The sequence below is a fragment of the Myotis nattereri genome (assembly GCF_964212035.1).
Source record: "Myotis nattereri genome assembly, chromosome: 2".
Lineage (NCBI taxonomy): Eukaryota > Metazoa > Chordata > Mammalia > Chiroptera > Vespertilionidae > Myotis > Myotis nattereri.
Genome location: NC_138076.1, coordinates 192,362,542 through 192,378,812, shown reverse-complemented (window position 1 = coordinate 192,378,812; position 16,271 = coordinate 192,362,542). Strand labels below are relative to the sequence as shown.

Below are 16,271 nucleotides of genomic sequence, written 5' to 3'. Positions count from 1 at the left end.
CCTTCAGCCCTGCCTCATCCAGCCTCAGTCCCTCAGACCCCCCAGCCCCGCAGGGGAGGGCAGTTGGGGAGAATTATGCTGGCAGGGGAGCAGTTAGGCATCAATCAGGCTGGCAGATGAGTGTTTAGGGGGCTATCAGGCTGGCAGGCAGAGTGGTTAGGGGCAATCAGGCAGGCAGGCAGGCAAATTTTTAGGAGCAGGGATGTGAGAGGGATGTCCAACTGCCGGTATAGGCCCTGTGGTATCGGGCCTAAACTGGCAGTCGGACATAACCCTGAGAGGTCCCAGATTGGAGAGGGTGCAGGATGGACTGAGGGACACCCCCCATGCATGAATTTCAAGCACCAGACCTCTAGTGCTTATTATAAAAATGTATAAACTTTTAAGTTGTTCTTCATTTCCATACAGAGGTAACCATTTTGTACCATTAAAAAAGGAATTACATTTTCCAATTAACTCACTTGCCTATTTAATCAATATTGCCTTAATGCTCTAATCTGAATACTCGGAAGATAATTATCTTAATTCATAATTTGCATTTTATCACATTCTTACATAGCAGTTTGAAACTGAAGGCAATGTTTTATATGTCAAGCTATGAGATTTCAAATGGGAACAAATATAATATTGAGTAACTAAGTAAATTGTAATTTGCAACCAAAATAATGATGATTTTAAAAATGGAAAACAAAAACAAATAAATTTAATTCTAATTTATAGTCTTTCAATTTGCAATATGTTGTTACACAATGGACACATTAGGAAAATGTATTAGCACAATTAAGTGAAGAGGACAAATGGATAAAAATACAAATTTCACAGCTCTGAAAGTTGATTGAAAACAAATAATAATTTATAATTATTAATTATTGGGAGGGAAAGCTGCTAGAGATTCAGGTAAAAATTGAGCAAATTTGTGGTCTTTTTATCTAAGACTACTCCCATGTCTCCCCTACCCCCCCACCTCAGCTCAGTGAGTAAGAATTGTAATTTTTTTAATTTGGGGAAGGCTGCATATATCAATGGCATTATTGCCACAGGGGAAGACTTGATAAGCAGTGGAAAGGGTTGTTAAGCTGCCCACTGCTGGTATTTTTCAGCTCATTGTGCTGAATTTACTGGGCAATAAATGAAGGTAATTATCCTTTTCCTAGACTGAGACTGTATTCTCCATTGTGTCAGGCACAGTGCCCGCCATAAACATAATAGGAAGGTACTACTAGTAAAAGGTAGAATGCAATAGAAGAGATCACATTAGCTCCCTGCATGTGCTTGAATGACGGGTGGAAAATTTGCACATGTATAGAAGAAACAGAGATGACATAGTAAAAAATAAAAGCCAAAGGGACTTGAGAATGGATTTCAAAATCATGAGCACTTTTCTGCACACACACACACACACACACACACACACACACACACACACACGCGCGCACCTCAAATAGCAGAGGGTGAAAGCCATACTGATTTGAATACATTTATAAAAATCATTGGTTGTCTGCTAAGCTATGCATACACAAGGCTAATCTCTGGTAAGTAAGGCTAAATAGAAAAATAAATAATGAGAATTATAAAAACTGAGTAAACACACTTCAAAAGAGAAGATTCTACACTAACAGTTTATTAAAGTTACAAAAAGTCTAAGAAAGATGCAGAATCCATATTTACTGTATTATATTATCAAAAATAGGTACTTACCAAAAATTAGAAAATATGCAAAGAAATTAAAAAATGCCTTTTACACTTGGTGGGGGATCAGTCAATACAATCTAATTTTCACTGGGACAAAATGTCAGATTTATTAGAAAATATTTTAAAGTAGTTATTATAAACATATATTAGAAAAATACTATGTTTAAAAAACTATATGTAAATATGATGGCAGCCCTGGCCAGTGTGGCTCATTTGGTTGTAACATCATCCCATGTACTAGAAGGTTGTGGGTTCAATTTCCAGTCAGGGCACATACCTCGGTTGTGGGTTTGAACCCCAGTTGGGGCACATATAGGAGGCAACTAATGGATGTATCTCATATAATATAGCAGATTGTCTTCACAAACTTTCACTAACTTCTAAAATAATCACTAACACCCAAAATGAGATATTGGACTAGGTTAACATTAATAAATTCAGGTCATTTAAAGACCCCAATATGAGACTGAAAATGTAAGTAACAGTCAAAAACACTATTTGCACTTATAAATTAAAAAAAAAAAAAGCTCATATAGGAAATATAACAACTTCTAGGAAAGGAAATAACGGGCAGCACACAGGAGAAATGGTGGAGAGACATGAACAGGCACTTCTCATTCTCTCAATACATAATTCCATAAGAACTAGTGCCCAGAAAGATGGGTTCTATCCATTAGTAATCAGAAAAATGCCTATTTATGTCAAGATGATACTTTTATATAATGATCAGAATGTATAGCATTGAACGTTCTGGCAGTACTAAATCTTGGATCATGGAATTTTTGGATAAAATGTGTATTGACATAATAAACTAGAAACTGTTGGGTTAATATAATAAATTTGGCATATACATATATTTATGACTCTGTAATTTCATTCTGATTCATAGGGGACAATAAATTTTAACTATCTACATATGCAATTTTAATAATATTATTGTACTAGAGATCCAATGCATGAAATTTGTCCAAGGGTCTCGGCCCTCACAGCCACAGCAGCTGCCTCGGCCCTCGCAGCCCCAGCTTTGTCTGGATGGTCGTCCGGAAGGTCATTCGGCTGTCCAGTCTAAGTAGCATATTATGCTTTTATTATTATAGATTTATACATCATTATTATATTATTATAAATATAACATTTATAGTATATGATTATAATGTGTTTTATTTAATATTTATATATGATATAAATTTTTTTTAATACAATATAATATTTGAAAAAAACAGACACAAGGATTTTCATAAAATTATTATTCATAATTGCATATTAAAAAACAACTATATTCTTGGTAAAACAGATTTAAAATGTCATGTACTATAATAAAGCAGTGAAAATTAACAAATTACAGATAAATGCAATAATATGGAGAGATTGCAAAAATATCATGTGAGTGTTAAAGGAGACACATGTGAGTGTTAGAGGAGACACACAGGAGAGGGGTTACTGCAACTTCTATTTCATGATTTGTAATTATATGGAGTATTTAAGTTTGTAATTAATCTGCAAAATCATGATACCTTCAGTTTCCTTGATGTATAGTAAAATTAAGTAGCAAAGTTTACTTTAGAAAAAAAGCATTTACAGAAGCATGGTTATCTATTTAAAAAAAAGCAAGAACTGGAAATTATCAAATGTGTATAAATGGCATAAAATATAAAAAAATATTAGAGTCAAAGAAGGCATGTTAATAGTCCATACAATAAGTGAACTATGAATATATACAAAATAGGAATCAATTATATAAATATAGACTAAAATAGACTTTTAAATAAAATGGAAACATTTAAATCTTACCATTTCTTCTTCATTATCTATGTAAAGCAGGCTAGAGTTCTTAGAAGCACAGTCCAGCACACTCTCATTCCATGCTTTTCTTTCAGTACTAATGTAATAGCAACTGTTGGAATATGTAAACCACTCCTTTGGACAATGTCCACAATAATATTCTGGAGAAAGATTATAAAATTTTATCAAAAACAATTCAAATTTTTTAAAATTAATTTACATACTTGCATAGGTATAGACACATTTGTGCAATATATAAAAAGAAAACACACTCACAGAGAAGGGTTAGTCTCTTGTTTCCTGGTTTATGTACCATATTAAGCAAAAAAACAAAAATATCCATTCTCTACATGTCCTGAATGTCAATGAAGAAAACCATTTTTTAGAATCCTAAAATTGTCTTTGAGCCCATCTACAACAATGGGTATTATGATCTTAAATGAATATTGCTTCATATTGTTACATAAGAAAACGCTCTTCTATAATTATTATGAACATTTATTGCCTGGTATTATAATTTATGTCCCCATTCCCTAAAAGCTATTATTTTTGACTACCCTATGTTAGAGATAAAGTATGAACTATACTAATATCAGAACTGAGAAAATAAGTATGTACCTTCCTGGATCCTGGTTTTCAATGAAGAATTATTCTGCTCCAGTATTATATTAGCTGGAAAAAAAAAGTAATTCTTAAATTAATCTTGATCTAACTACACCATAATACTTTTGTGTCTTATGTTTAATTGTGTTGTATTGTCTAGGATTAGAATTATCTGGAATAAAATTTAATTACCAATGAAAATTAATGTAGTAATGATAATTATGAGGAAATGTGTTTTTAAAGTCTAGAGAACTACATCTCACAGTATTTGGATTAAACAATCTCAAAAATTAATTTATATTTCTCAATAAGGTGTCCTAAAGCATACTTTGAGAATATAAAATATATATTTATACTCTGATTTTATATATATATATATGTATATATACATATACATATATATATGGATATATGAATATATATCTCTATATATGGATATATGTGGTCATATATGTGTACATATATTTATAACCTACTCCCTAAAATCATCTTGATATTTATACCTTGGACAAATTCAGAATTACCATTTTGCAATTAGTCTAAATGCATACTTTAGGATCAGAGTCTATTTCATAACATTATGAAGTGTTCAGAGGCACTGATGGACATAAAAGTGAAAAGTTCTGTATAACCTTACAAAAATGTATTTACAGAGAAGAATAGGTATTGTCACCACAGCGGACATCAGGACAAGGCAGATGACCCCTAGGGTCCCAGCAATGTGCTTCTCTGGAGGTGATGGTGAAACTGCAGGAAGAGAAAATGAAACACTGAGAAAGGAGATAGAAAGAATTGTTTAGACAGTTTACATACAGAGAATCAAAAACATAAACTTGGACACTAAGCCTATACCTACCACTGTAATCTTCCTCCCAGAATATACCATTGCATGTTTAGGAAATATAATGCTCCATGCGTTACTGGTCAAAGACTACCCCTTACAGCAATACCTGAATAGAATTAGTCTGAGCTTTCATCTTAGAATACTGTATTCCAACTTTAAGCGCTGATTCTCACAAATGAAAAATATGTGAGCTAACGCCCTCCTTTCCCCCACATCTCTGCACCCCAGCTGCACAGACTAGAACAGTTATACTGTGTGTCTATTGAATGTGTTACCTTTGGAATGGCCCTTCTTGTCCCTCTCTTAAAGATCCCGGGAAGCATTTTGAAGAGCTAATTCTGCATAGGTTATTATTTCCTGCTCCGTTACTGGAATGGAGCTTTGAGTGCCCTTAGGCTTCCTTTGCTGCCTCTTGGCGGACTTGGCCAAATTCAGTTCTGCATAGGTTACACGATGGTTATTCATCTCCGCAGCTGGGTGGTGTTTGAGACTGTGCTCTAAGTCAAGTGTACTTACGAATAAATGACATATGCAATAATGCGATCTCTAGGACAGGAAAACTGGGCGGGGTAAAGGGTAGTAGGGCTCAATTCCAAGTTGAAAATCTAAAGTTCTGGTTTTAAATTTGTTAGATCTTTAAACAAGTGCTTCATAGTAGATGTAATTTTTATGATATTCTACATTTGACAATATATTATTTGTTTGAGCCATAGAAAGCAATAAATCCGTGAGGAATCAAGAATAGCATAAATAATGACATTGTCATTAATTAAAAGTCAGATTCCATGAAAATATTTAACATTATTAGAATGCTTGTATTAAAATTAAAATATTGTATTAGAAAAAGAGTCTCCAATATTTATGAAAAAATTGAAATCAAATAATGATTGAAGACTGAGTGCTCCAAAGATTGGGCATCAGTTGTGTTGGCATATATGGTAACTTTCTGAAGTAAATTAATTTTATTTAGTAGCATATATTTATTTATTATGCTGTAACACAATTCATTAGACAAGAGTCTCTTTGTCAGTGTGGTGCCGTTTCTCGCAAAGATTGTTCAATTTTTTAAATATCTTTTGATTGTTTATAATTAAGCTTAAATTTTCATTTTATGGGAGATACTTCATACAGATTTATATTAAAAGCCAACTGCTCTCATTTAATCTAAATAAGTGTATATTAGATTACCTCTGTAATTCAGAGAATTCATTTTAACAATCTCTTTTTACAGGATGGGCTAAATATCAATTATACCTATATTGATTATAAAATAAAATAAAAATAGCTCTTGTCGTGATTCTTGCTGGATTCTACTTCAAATTATTTTTGCTTAACACATCAATTATGCATCTGTGCAGGCACTTGACCCTTTCTCTACAGGCAAGAATTTGAATCATTGGATATCCTCCAACATAGTTCATATTTTTTTCTCATTTTTTGCCCCAAATTATTTACATAAAGATACCAATGTTCTCTTTTACTTGATTCTGTCTTACTTGTACCTCCCTTGCATCATATCTAGCATTTGTAATCTCCCACTACATGAGACGGGCTAACAGAGAGACAGGAGAATTGAGGCACATACCTTCTGTATCCTTCACTGGGAGACCAGGTTCTCTAGTAAGCAAAGAATGTCTGTGGTCTTCACAGACTGCCCCGTGAGGGTTCACAGTGAATCATGAGTGGAAAAAGTAGATTTCTCATAAATATGTCACTTAAAGTTTGAACAGGAAATTCTTACACTTGGGCTATTTTGAAGGTGATTTACGTCATCAAACACCTCCAGAATGTAGGATACTCTGGGCCGGTAAGTGCCTGCCTTAGTTTATCCCCATTGGCAATGCCTCTGAGAAGATGTTTTCTTATTTGAAATGATATCAGAGGACAAAAGACTTCACTGCTCATGCTGTTAACTTACTTACATCTTAATCCCAAACGCTGAACACTTAGGCCTTGTAGATGTTTAAATTCTACTCTTAGGCAGGTTACTGAATCCTGGCATTACATACTTCTTTTCCTTATACTCTCATTATGGAATTTCTATTATAATGGGAAAATTTCTAAAATCATAATCCCATTAACTATAGTTATTTAATGACATTTGTCTTCAATGGTGTGAAGAATTACTATGTTTTCACCTTTATGATAACTGACACAACAATCATTAATTCTCACACTTACCTTCTCAATTTCACTGCCCTAGTTCTTAAAAAATCCCTTCATTCATGTTATTATTCTTAAATGTTAGTTAGACTTCCCTTGGCCAAAATAATGTATCTGTGAAGGATAGAACATTATATAATGTTGAACTATATCACCATGAAAAGATTAAATTATTATATAGCTACTGATTATATTTTTGTTGGTTTATTTTCTATCCTAACCATCTCTATTTTAATTAGGATTAGTTGTTGTAAATGACAAAGCCCAAGTCTAACTATGTAGGGGGAGAACAAAGGTAATTTTAAAAAAATGTCCCTTATTTTTAAAAAATGGGAAGGGTAGAAAAAGAAGATTTTTAAAAAACAAGTTAAATGACACATAAGCATCAAAAGAAACAAAACTTTACAGCACGATGGTTTGATAGACATGTATGGCAAAATGATTGCCACAATAAGTTCAACTAACATCCACCTTCTCATACTGGTGAAATAAAGAAATAAAGAGGATATAGTGTATTCACACTGTATATGCTACCCGCCTACTGATCACATAAGAGCCGTCTAGGTTACCGGACAGACTCCTGTGGTATCACAGTGCTTGTGTTCAAGCAACCCTTATTTTACAAAACTTATGGCCTAAGATCATCCCATGCAATGCAGCATTAAAGTTACCCATATGATCAGCGAAGGATGACAACCTTAGCAGCACACTTTGCAGCAACATGTTGATGAGTTGAAAAAAAAAAAAAAAGCCACAGCAACTTCCAGTAACTGTGTTCTTCCAAAACTACTCTGCAGTGATAGTTTCTGCACCAGTGCATGGTGACAACTCCCTGTTGGGGCAGGAATCCGGGAAGTTAAACCCATCCCTATCGCTTTGGGCCTTGTGGGCCCTCATCTGGCAGCAGTGCAATGGCAAAGTTTCACCATTGATGAGGTGGATAGGATGAGGACCTGGAGACCTATTTCTACCCTGCTCTTGTGGTGATAACTTCTGCATCACCAAGAAAAATGTGGAGAATGGGGAGGACATAGTAACCTGTCCTAGCTGCTCTTATTATAAAAATGACATGGGCCTGGCCGGGTGGCTCAGTTGGTTGGAGCATGTCCTATACACTAAAAGGTTGCAGGTTCCACAATCCCTGGTGGGGCACATTTGGGAGGACTGTTGTGGTGTGTGTGTGTTTGTGTGTGTGTGTGTGTGTGTGTGTGTGTGTGTCTCTCTCTCTCCCTCTCTCTTTTTCTCCCTCTCTAAAAAATCAATAAAACATATGACTGGCCTTTTTGTTGTTGTTGCTGTTATTGTTGTCTGCCAGCAGCAAGGTTATATGTGTGGCCATTAGCTGAGACACAAAATGAATTACCAAAAATGTGTGCTGGAAGTGCTTGGTACATTATAGAAAGCACTAGGGGCCAGTGCACCAATTTGTGCACCTTGAAAGGAACTCTGGGCCGTGAGACTGCGGTGGGCACAGGGGAGGGTCTTGGCCCATCATCTGCCCCCCACCTGGCCCCTCCTGATGTGGCCCCTGGTCCCCTCTCTACCAGCAGCTCCACTCCCACCACTGCTGCTCCCATGGGCTGACAGCACTGAGCAATTGGGGCTGGCACCAGCAGTGGGTATAAGTGCGGCTGGCACTGTCAGCGGGTTGAGCCACAGCTGCTGCCCTTATTGCCTCTCAGGAGCAAGAGGAGGTGGAGTAGCCCTCAGGGGTGATCAGGGCAGTGTCAGGCGCTGGCAGTGGGTGCAAGTGGAGCTGTCACTGGCAGCAGATGCAAGAAGCAGCTGCTGGCCCTGATTGCCCCTCAGGAGCATGGGGAGGTGGAGAGGCCCTGAGGGGAGATCATGGCCAACAGCTGCCATTCACACCCGCTGACAGTGCTGAGTGTTCGGGGCCAGTGCTGGGTGCTGGCAGCAGATGGAAGTGGGGCTGGCACCAGGAGTAGGTGTGAGTGCCTGGCAGGACCATGACCCATGGGATCAAAGAATTTTCAGTAACCACCAGAGGCTTGCCCCAATGACAGTGACTGGCACCCCACCTTGGCCTGGCACCCTCCTCACCTGCTCCAACTTCCTGCCTCAGCCAACGCCTGCCATGTTCCGCACTCGGCTGACTGCTGCCAATGCCCACCATATTCCACACTTGCCCACTGGTGGTCAGCGCACATCATAGTGACCGCTTGTTCAGTTGTTCCACTGTTCGGTCTATTTGCATATTAGGGTTTTATATATATACTAGAGGCCCGGTGCACAAAAATTTGTGCACTCGGGGGGTAGGGAGGGGTCCCTCAACCCGGCCTGTGCCCTCTCGCAGTCTGGGACCCCTCGGGAGATAATGACCTGCTGGCTTAGGCCTGCTCCTGGGTGGCAGAGGGCAGGCCCAATCCCTAGGTGCAGCCCCTGGTCGGGCTCAGAGCAGGGCTGATTGGGGAGTTGGGGCACCGCCCCCTGTCATGCACAAAGCAGGGTGGATCGGGAGGTTGCGATGCCACCCTCAGTAACACTCAGGGTAGGGCCAATTGGGGAGTTGGGGCATCGCCCCCTGTTACACTCAAGGCAGGGTCGATGGGGAGGTTGTGGCGCCACCCCCTGTCATGCACAGAGCAGGGCCAATCAGGGTGTTGGGACGCTGCCCCTTGTCACACACAGAGCAGGGCCAATCGCGGGGTTGAGGCTCTGTACCCTGTCATGCACAGAGCAGGGCGGATCAGGGGGTTGGGATGCCACCCTCTATCAGCCACAGAGCAGGGCCGATCAGGGGGTTGGGGCGCCACCACTGTCACACTCAGGGCAGGGCCAATGGGGAGGTTATGGCTCTACCCCGTCAGACACCGAGCAGGGCCCTTGGGGGGGCGGGGGGGGGTTGGGGTGCCACACCCTGTCACACACAGAGCAGGGCCGATCAGGGGGTTGGGGAGCTCCCCCCATCAGGCACAGAGCAGGGCTGATCAGGGTGTTGGGGAACCTTCCCCTGTCACGAACAGAGCAGGGAGGATAGGTAGGTTGTGGCCCCACCCCCTTTCACACACAGAGCCGCAGGGCAATCAGGGGGTTTGGGCGCTGCCCCCTGTCACCCTGATCCCGGTGCTGGGAGGCATATTACCCTTTTACTATATAGGATAGAGGCCTGGTGCACGGGTGGGAGCCGGCTGGTTTGCCCTGAAGGGTGTCCTGGATCAGGGTGGGGGTCCCCACTGGGGTGCCTGGCCAGTGTGGATGAGGGGATGATGGCTGTTTGCAGCTGGTCACACACCCTTCCGGGTAGAGGTCCCCACTGGGGTGCCTGGCCAGTCTGGGTGAGGGGCTGAGGGCTGTTTTCAGGTTGGCGGGTGACTGAAGCTCCCAACTGCTCCTTTCTTTCTTTTTTCTTTTATTCTGGGCCACCTTTAGCTCTGAGGCTCGGCTGCTGAAAGCAGGTATCTGGCTTGTTTGGGTTCTATAATCGAAACACTGTTTCAACTCCAGCTCTGAGATCCCGGCAGCCTGAAAGCAGGTTTCTGGAGTTTTTTTAGATTCTATATTTGGAACAATGTTTCAAACTGCAAGCTCAGAGGCCCACAAGGCAGGCGGGGAACGTTGGAGTCCTCCGTCACTGAAGCAAGCAAGCCACATATTCGCTTCAAGCTGCCTGGCTGCCGGCCGCCATCTTGGCCTGCAGTTAATTTGCATATCACCCTGATTAGCCAATGGGAAGGGTAGCAGAGGTACAGCTAATTACCATGTTTCTCTTTTATTAGATAGGATTATATGGCATAGTCTGATGTGATGAGACATCTCATTGCTGTTTGAGGCATCTTATTACTGATGCCCCAGAAGTAATCCACACTTGCTTTGGAATCAGTGATGGCTCAGATGACCAGAGCAGATGCTGGCTGTGAGAGATGAGCTACAGAGAGAAACAAACTGCTCCATATGCAGTGTTGGTGGCTTTGTAAATATCAATGATTTTAGCTCCCTTGGTTAATGATGAATTTCAAACAAGAGCAGAGACTTTTGATACAGGCCTGTGAGCACAGAAGACCAGGAAGAAAAGTGACCAGAGTCCAGATGTTTCAGGAGAAAAGAAGCATCAATGGCAGTGATCAACTGACAACCTGCAATCTTGGGAGCAATTATTTTCCAAAGCAACTGAGTTACTAAATTTGTTAACTATTAAAAGAACATGGCAGAATTTAATTTAAATTTCTGTTAAGCAGGAAGTAAAGCCAGAGTCATTCAGACATGACTGGAGTTCTGTGTGATATGTGTGCCTTATTTAACACAACAGGCATTTCCGGAGCCCCTCTGAGCACTGTTCTGTCTTTTACTAGCTTTATAATCTTTTGCAAGGACAGCAGATTCTTTATCTCTACACTTAGGATACTGAAGCAGGTGATTTTTAAATGGTCAGTTCAGGCTTCCTAACCTGCAGGAGCTGAAGTGCTCATTGAAACCTATATAAACTCAAAACTATCTGAATCATGAAAGAGTTTCCATTCTTCAGTAACTTTATGTTACCACACTTCTGAGTTTGAAGATTATAAAGTCAACTGTGTAAATGACTCTGCATATCCTTTACATGTTCAGGTGCATTTTCTTAGAAAGCACTGAATGTTTTTGTAACTATATATGTCTCTGTGTGTGTGTGTGTATGTATTAATTTATTACCAGAATAATTATATTGGCATGCTCAATAAAGTAAAATAATTCACACACACACACACACACACACACACACACACACACACACACCAAAAAAAGTATTCGATAAAATACCCTTCAATTGTCCATCTGTAACCAATAGCATGGTAGGTTCCTGACATCCAACCATTGACATTGTCATGAGTTGATGATCTAGCAATCATCCTAAACAGATGATCCTCCATCTGATGTATGACAGAAGGTCAACAGTAGCCTAATGTTATATCACAGTGTCTACATCATTCACCTCATTTTATGTTATTACATAGGCATTTTATCATCTCAAATCATCATCAGAAAAAGGAAGGTGGCTACATTCCTACGTGATAAAGAGCTAACATGCTAATTAGACTGAACAGCCTAATGACCATCCAGACAAAGCCAGGGCTGCGAGGGCCAAGGCAGCCTGGGCTGCAAGGGCCGAGCCCCTTGCACGAATTCTGTGCATTGGGCCTCCAGTATTATAAGATATTTAGAGAGATAGAGAAACCATTTTCACAAAACTTTTATTACAATGTATTGTTATAACTGTTGTCTTTTATTATTAGTTATTATTGTTAATTTCTCACGGTGGCTAATTCACACATTAAACTTTATCATAGGTGTATATCTATCTATCTATCTATATATATATGTATATATATATATATATATATATATATATAGAGAGAGAGAGAGAGAGAGAGAGAGAGAGAGAGAGAGAGAGAGAGAGAAAAGAGAGAGAGAGAGAGAGAGAAAGAGAGAGAGAGAGAGGTAATATGCTAATTGGTCCCAAGGGAGTCACAGCAATTTGCATATTGACAGACCAGCAGGAGGCTGCGCTCACAGCAGGGGCGTGAGGCTGAAGCCAAGTTCCCAGAGGTAGGAGGAAAGTGCCTGACAGAATGCCAGACTGCAAAGATGGAAGAGGAAGCGGCCAAGGGGAGCTCTTCCAATCCTTCTGCACGGACACCCTACACCAGTCCCTGCACCCCCGGGGGGATGGCGAGGCTGACCAGACAGGGAGAAGACCCAGCCTCAGGGTAGCTGCAGCCACACCTCCAACTCTAAATCTCTTCCCCTGACACCCCCGCCAGGGGCACAAACAACAATAGCATGCTGGCAACCACAAGTCAGAGCTCCCAAGGCACCTGAGGCCTGTGGCCCACCACTGCCGGGCCCTCTCCACTGAGGCCGGGCACACCTCTCCTCCCCACAACTTGAGAACCAGATGGAGGCAGGCCTGAGTGCCCCCAGGGTCATATCCTTCCCCCCAACAGCAGCAGCTCCATCTCCACAGCTGAACCACGCTGGGGTTGCTGGCTAAACCTGCCCTCCTAGCCTGTCTGGCTCTGCCCTGGCCCGGCCCCCACTCTACTCCAGGAGATTGGAGCCCCGCCCTGAGCAGGTACAGCTGTGCAACAGCCACATACATTTAAAGAATGGTGACAAGCAGGAAGGTTTGACAGTTACTACCACTTTGGCCTTGCCACCGTCCTAGCACCCCCCTATGCCCCGTCCCCCACCAGCGCCTCCAGGGATGACCACTGCTACACGGCTGCTAGCCAGAGCCCACCCCTACAAGGCCTGTGGAAACCTCTGCAAAGTTTCCATAGCTACAGTCCCAGGAAACAATCATGCCCTCCTCCCCTAATCAGCACCTGCTACCTGCGAGGGTACCCGTGAGCTTAGAAATAACAATCCCTTCCCGTTTAGACATCACTTACTTGATGAAACATTTATAGGTTTATTAGCTCAGAACCGCCTCATGTCTACCCCATGAGGTAGGCAGAAAATAGAATACAATTCCCATGGTATACGTGTATGTATTCAAAAATGAAGCTCAGAGAGGAAAAGTGTCAAGCCCAGTAGTTCCCAAGGTGCAGCACATGCCCCACATGGGGGGGCAATTTGATTTTAAGTGGGGACAATTCAAGAATGAGTTGGCAGTGATTTTTTTGCATTTCAAATGGTTCCAGGGGGCCTCATCTGCAGCGAATCCTACATAATAAAAGGCTAATATGCAAATGACCGAATGGTGGAATGACCGGTCACTATGATGCATGCTGACCACCAGGGGGCAGACACTCAATGCAGGAACTGCTTCCTGGTGGTCAGTGTGCTCCCACAAAGAGGAGCACTGCTCTTTCAGAAGCCAGGCTTATGGCTGGCTAGCACAGCCGCAGTGGTGGGAGCCTCTCCCGTCTCTGTGGCAATGCTAAGGATGTCTGACTGAAATCACCCCAGGGCTCCCGGACTGTGAGAGGGCGCAGGTTAGGCTAAGGGACTCTCGCACAAGTGAATAAATTTTGTGCACCGGGCCTCTAAAATACATACAGTGGGGCCTTGACTTATGAGTATCCCAACTAATGAATTTTTCAAGATACGAGCGGTCTCTCGGGGGATTTTTTGCTTTGAGTTGCAAGCTAAAATTCGTGTTATGAGCCAGCTTCAGATACCCCACTGCTAGTTGGTGCAGCGAATGTCACAGTAATTTGACATACGAGTAATTTGAGTTATGAGCTCCTTCACGGAACGAATTAAACTCGTAAGTCAAGGCCCCACTGTATAAGAAAAAATATAGCATATTTTGTGTTCAGTACTATTCGTGGTTACAGACATCCACTGAGAGTCTTGAATGTATCCCCAGCAGACACGGAAACTACTGCATCACTTACAGCAGTGTTAGCTACAGTCATGTTGTACATTACATCTTTCTTACTTGTTGGCCTAATAGCTGAACTTTGTGCCTTTTGAGAATCTTCCTTTAATACCTCTCTCCTCCAACCTCCCACCTTTGGCAACCACACATCTGACTTCTTTTTCTATGAATATTTTGTTGTTGTTTTCAGATACTACTTATGAGATCAGACAGTATTTGATATCTATGGCTTTATAGTAAGCTTGAAATCAGGAAGTGTGATATCTTCTGCTTTGTTCTTTTTTCTCAGATTTCTTTGACTGCTCTTTTGTGGTTGTATATAAGTAGGAGTGTGTTTTTTTCCTACCATTGGAATCTTGATAGAGACTGCACTGAATCTATAGATGGTTTTTGGTAGTATTCACAATTTAACAATATTAATTCTTCCAATACATGAATATGGAATATCTTTCCATTTATTTGTACCTTCAATTTCTTTCATCAATATCTTGTAGCTTTCTGCATAGAGAACTTTCACCTCCTTAGTTAAACGTATTCCTAAGTATATTATTATTTTAGTTATTGTTGACAGTATTACAGTTGTCCCTCATTTTCTCCCTGCTTTTCCCCTTTCATACAGCCTCCTCCCCACCCCAGGCCTTCCTTACACTATTGTCTGTGTCCATGGGCTATGTATATGTACATATATGTTTTTTGGTTAATCTCTTCTGGTTCCTTTCTCTCTCACATCTCCTCTGATTGTCAGCTGTCATAAAAAAGGGCACATGGAGGGACTTGATGAAAGGATTAGCCAAAGAATATATAGATATAACTCACAGACACAGGCAGCAGTACGGTGATAGCCAGAGGGAAGTGGAGGGAGAGCGAGGGCTAGGTGGAGGTGGGCAAAGGTGGGGAAAACGGGACATCTGTACTAGTGTCAACAATAAAAAAATAAAATTAAAAAAAAATCCAAGCATGCATCTCAAGAAACTAAAAATTGGAAAGCTATAATTATGAGAAATTAAATCCAAATAAAGATAGCAAAACACAAAAAAAATCAAACACAAGAAAAAGAATAAACAGAGTAGAGAGAATCAACAAGGTCAAAGTTATTCTCACTGAAAATTATAAAATTGATAAGATTTGGAAAAAAACTAACAAAACCCTAATTTTCATTCAGAGAGTAAACAGGGGAATAGCCTCATCCTATTTACAGATACTAAGTAGATAATAAAGCCACATTACATTTTAATATCTACATTAAATTTTAAAAGTATGAAAATGCAGTGCAATAAATGGAAACTTCAGTATATCTAGCATGTAGTATAAGAATTGAGTTCGTTTTATGAACTTTCCTACAAAAGCATTCTTCAAGCTCCACTGGCATTGAGACAGAAAAAGTTAGGTAGATAGGGGCAGCACCATGGGAGGAGGAAGTGAAACCAGGAACCCAGCTAGGTGGAGTTACTAAGACACCCTAACTGGAGTGGGAAGGAAGGGTGCGAGCCAGAGGCATGAACTTTAAAATGGATGGATATTACTAAGACAGACAGCGTGCAGATACCCAATCACAAGGCAGTGAGGCAAACATATATACAAAAAATAAAAAAAAGTGCAGGCTCCCTTCCCTTTGCCCCCAGCTTAGAGCACAATGGGCACCTGACACTCTTGTTGCTGGGAGCGCATCCCCTATGACCACGTGGCTTATGGCCGTATTAGTGTCCTGGTGCACGAAATTCATGCACATTAAAAGGGAATTAATTAGAGGAAATATTTTAATATTGCTATTTACCCTTTCTCTATAGTAGAAGTGTCAGAGATGAAAGAAAATTAGTAAAACTTATATGAAAATAATACATAAGTTTATTAATAAATAATCACACA

General features: G+C 40.6%; 1 protein-coding gene across 1 annotated transcript in view; it reads right to left on the bottom strand.

Annotated features, from left to right (window-relative positions):
* The window catches only part of LOC308513981 (NKG2-A/NKG2-B type II integral membrane protein-like), a gene marked incomplete at both ends in the record, with an annotated part of 94,287 nt that overhangs the window by 50,698 nt on the left and 27,318 nt on the right, over nucleotides 1-16,271 (bottom strand). Inside the window, 3 exons of the mRNA XM_081084020.1 lie at nucleotides 3,484-3,635; nucleotides 4,093-4,146; nucleotides 4,729-4,824. Of these exons, the coding sequence (XP_080940146.1) occupies nucleotides 3,484-3,635; nucleotides 4,093-4,146; nucleotides 4,729-4,824 (302 nt within the window). The remainder of the gene's footprint in view (nucleotides 1-3,483; nucleotides 3,636-4,092; nucleotides 4,147-4,728; nucleotides 4,825-16,271) is intronic.